The sequence below is a fragment of the Cucurbita moschata genome, unplaced genomic scaffold (assembly GCF_002738365.1).
Source record: "Cucurbita moschata cultivar Rifu unplaced genomic scaffold, Cmos_1.0 Cmo_Scf00076, whole genome shotgun sequence".
Taxonomy (NCBI): Eukaryota; Viridiplantae; Streptophyta; class Magnoliopsida; order Cucurbitales; family Cucurbitaceae; genus Cucurbita; species Cucurbita moschata.
In genome coordinates, this window is record NW_019268592.1 from 752,655 (window position 1) to 759,264 (window position 6,610).

General features: G+C 35.6%; 1 protein-coding gene across 1 annotated transcript; it reads left to right on the top strand.

The window, feature by feature from the left end:
• Positions 1–1,220: 1,220 nt before the first annotated feature.
• On the top strand, positions 1,221–3,470 carry LOC111438500 (zinc finger protein WIP3-like). The gene is made up of 2 exons (XM_023076414.1): positions 1,221–1,847; positions 2,493–3,470. Exons 1-2 carry the CDS (start codon positions 1,371–1,373, stop codon positions 2,937–2,939), a joined length of 924 nt encoding a protein of 307 aa, XP_022932182.1. The 5' UTR covers positions 1,221–1,370; the 3' UTR covers positions 2,940–3,470.
• Positions 3,471–6,610: the final 3,140 nt, after the last annotated feature.

Genomic DNA, 6,610 nt, shown 5'->3' on the forward strand with positions numbered 1-6,610 from the left:
TTTTTTTTTTTTTTTTTTTTGAAGTATGTTCCTAATGTTTACAGTATTTTGGTCCATTCTAATAATTCTTACTTTATTTTTTTCTAAAATTGGCTACAGATCATGACTTGATTTCTTACCTCACTTAAAATGGTCTTGATATTTAATTTATAGTTAAAATCTAAATAATGGTAACCAAATCAGGATTAAAAAAAAAAAAGGAAAATTTAACCAAAAACTCTTCCAGCCACATTCTCCATAAATTTACGTAAAACCATTTTTTCTATATTATTTCAACTCATTTTATTGTTTTAATAAGAACTCTAACTAATGTATTTTCTTTTTAATGTTCTTTTTGATACCCCTCCATCTCCCTCTTTACCTACTAAGGTTCGAACCTGCGCATAGAGAGTTGCACTAGCAATCATTTCATCCTCTTTGGCCAGTAAAGTTGTGAGACAGTTCAGTTGTAATCACTCATGTGCATCAAGATGTTCCATGACTTGTTAGTCCTCTTTTCCATGGTGTTATCTACACTATACGGCGTCATGAGTCTCGATGGGGTGGTTGTCAACGTCATTCTCGTCATGACGTAAACCAACAGTCTTTTCTTCTTCTCTCTCGTTTTCTCTCTGTATCATATTATTTTCTTTGCAAATAGATTTTGTGAGGTGCGACTAAAGGTCATTGGCATGTTCTTGGCATTGGGAGAAACGTGTATGGTGAGTGTGCGAGAATTCCGACGAGTTGTCGGACTTCTCACCCCCTATTTCCAGTCGCCTTATTTTTTTGGATCCTTACACTTGTATTTAGATGTATCTCAGTACATTCATGTATCCCTTTATTCAGGTTCACCATTAGAATTCAATCCAAATTCATAAAATTGTTCTTATAAATATATATACCTTTGCCTTTTCTAGGTATTGACTTAGAATTATAATGCTTCTCCCACTTCTTGCTTCTCCAAGTTTGGTGTAATTGGTAGCATTTAAAAGAAAAATATTTAGAGATTTGGGTCAAATTTCACTAGATTGATTTTTGAAAAAAGAAAACCAAATTTACATACTTTATTACAAAAATTAAAAGAAAAAAAAAAAAAAAAAAGGTAAACGACGTGTAGTTTACTTTATCAACAGTCGTCCTCAAGACTTCATCTCTTGGATTCTCAATTCTTTCCCTACATGTCGTCGTTTTCCTAACCCCACCATTTACTATCATACCCAAAAGCCACAAAAAGATTGAGAAAAAAGATGATAGGGGAAAAAAAGACAAACCAAAACCACCTTTTGTTCATCATTTGATTATCAATCCTTTATAAAGCTTATGTTTTTCTCTTCTCTTTTTTTGTTCAACATTTCAAGATGAGATTTTTATGTTAACCCTTTGAAGATATGGGTTTGAGGAATCACATGGCACAAGAAAACCACATAACTTTCATAGAATGGCTTAAACCCTCCATTTCTCTCTCTTCTTCCCTTTCCTCGTCCTCTTCCTCGTCCTCCGATCGAGATTTGATATCTCCGACGACCGCCCAAAGGTGCCTGCCTTTGTTCACGGAGAAAGATGAAGAACGGGGTCGAATTCGAGATCGGGAAAGAAAAAGCTTGGGAATTAAAGAGGAAGATGAAGATTTGGTGAAAGTAGAAGTGGGTTTGCACATTGGGCTTCCAAATGTTGGTGATGTCCCTAATTTTGGTGATGGGAATATGAATGGTTTTGTAAAGAAAGAAGAAATGAAGAAAAGCTTCTCTAATTTTAATACTCAAGGAAGGTTTTGGATACCAACGCCGGCTCAGATCCTTGTCGGTCCGATGCAATTTGCTTGCTCCATCTGCAACAAATCTTTTAATAGATACAATAACATGCAGGTAATTATGATTAAAGTTGTCTAATTATCTTTTATTTATTGTCTAATTATCTTTTATTTCTTTGTTTATAATCCTTTCTAAGCTCTTTTAGAAATGATAACTTAAAAGTAGAACGGTGAGATCCCACGTCGATTGGGGAGGAGAATGAAATATTTTTTATAAGAGTGTGGAAGTTTCTTCCTGGTAGTAGATTAGTTTAAAAGTCTTGAGGGGAAGCCGAAAGGAAAAGTCCAAAGAGGACAATATCTACTAGCGGTGGACTTGAGCTGTTACAAATAGTATCAGAGCAAGATACCAAGCGATGTACCAGCGAGGAGTTGAGCCTGAAGGGGAGTGGACACGAGGTGGTGTGTCAGCAAGGACGCTGGCCCCAAAAGGGGGGTGGATTGAGGTCCCACATCGATTAGAGAACGCGGGGTGGATTGTGAGATCCCACGTCGGTTGTGAGGAGAACGAAACATTCTTTATAAGGGTGTGGAGACCTCTCTCTAGTAGACGTGTTTTAAAAACATGGAGGGAAATTCTCTAACCGGAAAAGAGAAAACAAAAGAAGAAGCAATAATTAAGATTTTCAATGTTGAAACTCAAAATGTGTATTTATATATATACTTTTTTAACATTGAATTACGGTATTGTGTGTTTTAGATGCACATGTGGGGACATGGCTCGGAGTACAGAAAAGGCCCAGAATCTCTTAGAGGATCACAGCCAGCAGCAATGCTAAGGCTACCATGTTATTGCTGTGCTCATGGGTGCAAGAACAACATTAATCATCCAAGAGCCAAGCCATTGAAGGACTTTAGAACTCTTCAAACCCATTACAAAAGGAAGCATGGATCTAAGCCATTTATGTGTAGAAAATGTGGCAAAACTCTGGCTGTTAAAGGAGATTGGAGAACCCATGAAAAGAATTGTGGGAAGCTTTGGTATTGCAGCTGTGGCTCAGATTTCAAACATAAAAGATCTCTTAAAGATCATATTAGATCCTTTGGAAAAGGCCATAACCCTACCTGCCCTCTTGATGGGTTTGAAGATGACAAAGAATGCCTCACTGGGTCTGATCAAGAACATGAGTTTGCTACTCATTATTAGCCTCTCTTTAACTTATAATATCTATTAGGGTTTATCTCTTCTGATGCAACTATGATCGTATCTTAACTCGTGCTTGGTAGCAAAACATTCTCCGACCGTTGGGCGTTCGAGGAGAGATTATTTGGAGATTGACACAATGTGATTGATAGTTCAGTATGGTTGTGTAATTGGACAAGACAACTACATTGTGACGATCGAATTGAATCGTGTTCGTAGAAGCTCAAGAGGGAACGATTTGCTACCGAGCACAGTGAGATATTTAGTTTAGGGTTTTTAAATAAGGGATTGCTGCAAGTACAAGTGATGAAGTAGGCGAATTTTCTTCTCTTGAGATGGATTTGATTGTCTCTCTTTTATGGAGGAAATTCATCAGCTTCATTGCTTATTATAAAGTGGCAATCTTTCATATCAAGGTTGAAACACTCTCTCTCTCTCTCGCTATGTTTCTAATTTCTCTCTCCCTTTCTTATGTGAAGGACTTTTATGAGAAATTTTTATGGTAATTATCTATCTATGGTGGTTGAACTTTAATATCAAATTTATTTGATATTTTGCATCTATATCCGTTCTTTCTCTCCGTTTGTTCGGGTTTAAATTCAGAAACATTTGTATTAAACTCTTAAATAGATCATCTATCGATTGGAGTGGGGAATGAAACATTCTTTATAAGAAGGATGTGGAGACCTCTCCCTAGCCCTAGCAGACACATTGTGGCACCCAAGTAAAGGATGAGTTCATGAATGAACTGAGACCACATCTGAATGTTTGAGATCCTATATTGGTTGGAAAGGGAACGAAGCATTCTTTATAAGGGTGTGGAAACCTATCTCTAACAGATGCATTTTAAAAAGGAAGCTCGAAAGGGAAAGGCCAAAAAGGACAATATTTGCTAGCGGTGGGCTTGAGCTATTATAGAATGAGAGCGATTTTGAAAATAAGATGGTTAACAAAGGCTTAAAAGAATTGAAAGTCACTACCTATACGAACAATGAGTATCTTCTGTTTAGTAGCTCACCCATAGAAACTCCAAAGTAAAACATGTTTTATATTGAGCGACTTGTTAGGAATTTTTTGAAGATGTATGTGAGTGAAAGAACTCTTGTCGATATACGGGATAGTCTTCCCTCTTAGAAACAAGCGGTAAATAACGTGACTATTAGCTGTCGGATCCCGATTCTAAATCTTGGGTATTGGTCGTTACACTTTTCCTTGCGATTCGAGTTGGTTCAACACGTTTGTTGAATTCTTGATACATTTGTTAAGTTGCTTATTGTGAACACCAAAATGGGAAAGTTAAAAAAAGAGAGTCCAACTTGGAGGCTTTCACCAAATAACCCACCAACAGAGATTAGCGGCACTAATTAATAATATTTGGAAAGAACAAAAAGAAAACATTATTATTAATATTTGAAATATGAATAATATATATTAGTTATTTGAATTCCGTGACCAAATCATTAGAAGGAATTGAATGCCCTAAGCTGTGTAAAAGCAAATCTCAAAAGGACCCTTTTGGCAATTTTAGAAAAAAAGAGGGTTAGAAGTGTGAATATGTGAGAGTTAGGCTTGACTATAACTTTGAAAAGGTGACCCAAAAATACTAAAATATATTTTAATTTTTCTTTAAGGTAATGGAGCTCCACCATGTTTTGTCGGGAAATAAATTATTATTTTATTTTATTTTTCAATTACTATTTTTGTTGTATTTTAAAATTAAAAATAAAATTTAGAAAAATAAAAAAAAAAATTCATTTTTAAGTTTGAAGATGCATAAATAAACTTGTTTTAAAAAGAAAATTAAAAATAAATAAAGGGAAATAAAAAAAGTAAAAGAATAAAAATGGGGACTCCATGAATCATGATTATAGATTTTATAAAGTATACATATCAACTTGTGATTCACATCTTACCTAACCCTTAACTCTTATATCCAACCACACCAAATTCCCTTTCCCTTCGTGAATTCAACCATCATTTCACCATTTTCATTTACCTTTTACCAAACAAAACTCACCTCTCCTCTCCTCTCCTCTCGTGTTTCATCTTCTATCAATTTAATTATTCTTTGATTATAAATTCACGATCATTCTTTAGTTTAGGACATAGACTCTGATAGTTCTCCTAGTTTTGCTTTGGGATTCCCAAAAGACCTCGTACCAATGGATATAGTATTATTTGATTATAAATTCATCATCATTCCCTAAATTAGTTAATATGGGACTTTCATCCAATAAAGATTCTTACCGGAGAAATTTTATGCATGTCCAAAATTGATTGTGTTTTTTTGTTGTTTAAAAAACAATTATAATCGATTCATCGAGGTGTTTTTTAGCTTTTTATTTTTTATGATTATGTTGCTTTTTTTCATTTTATTATGGAGAGTTGTTCAATTTCAAATTAGGGCTTTACTCCACTTTTGGTAGAAACAAAGCTTATTTAAGGTGAGAAGTGATACAAACTTTATTTTTGTGTGGGTTCTACTTTTAAAAGTTGGTTTCTTGATTTTAATGTTGATGGTGGTCACCCAATCTAAAATGTTTTAGTGATTTTTTGATATTTCTTTCAAAAAAAAAAATGATAAACAATTAGTTTAGAGAAGCATGTGACTTCAAATATGTATGATAAACTTTTTTCACAATATTTGTAACCGAGGGTGTAAATTGATACAATCATTCAAGTTTAAGATTTAAATTCATAAAATTGAAAGTGTCATCAGTTAAAATATCATCATTAGTGTAACGACCATAAATTTTTACTTACTAGAGTTGTTACTAACGTCTCATGTTAAGCTCATATGTGGAATAACTCTTAAGAAGACATCATTTATAGCTTAAAATTCGAAGAATTAAAAACAACTTCTTCAATACATATGTACGTGTATAAATTAAGATAAAATGCAATACAACTTATTATAACCTAAATTTAGGAATTTAAATATGCATCTATCCTATGCACGTGTCATGGTCTCTACTTGCGATGCCGTCGTCAGCGGTATACACCTTGCCTTTACCTAAAAAATGATGAGGCAGACTATAGGGGCCATGCAAAAATGCATACAAATGCAAATGATGCTCTCAGGACCTATCTCTATCTCATACTAAGGATGGTCTCCAGTCTAGACTAACTTGAATGTGTAGCACTTCTCTATTCACGACCTACACGTGCAAGTCGAACCGTCTAAGCCAATCAAGCCAGATTTAGCAGCCGCGTTGACACATGTTGCTCAGGGGGAGGGACACAACGTTGTTGCTTCTGGGGTCGAGGCGCGGGTTGCAGGTCAGAGCTGTAGGCTGGGTTGAGGTCAATGGTTGCAGGCTGGGGCTGAGGTCATGGGTTGCAGGTTGGGCTGAGGTCGCGGATTGGACCGTGAGGCGATTTGGGTTATTGGACTGCTGCAATTTGGGTCTCGGTTCTGCAGGCGTAGGTCGCAGGTCGTGGGTGCGGGTCGAGGTGCTACACGCATGGGTCACCACGAGGAATTGGGCCCCGGGTTAGTGTTGGGCCTCGGGTTACTGATTGGTCCGACTCGGATCCGTCGAATCCTATGTCTCTCCTTTGTTCGTGGTTTCCGACTCCCATTTTTGTCCTTTTTCTTCCTCTACCTCTCTGTTTTTTTTTTTTTTTTTTTTTTTTTTTTTTTTTTTTTTTTTTTTTTTTTTTTTTTTTTTTTT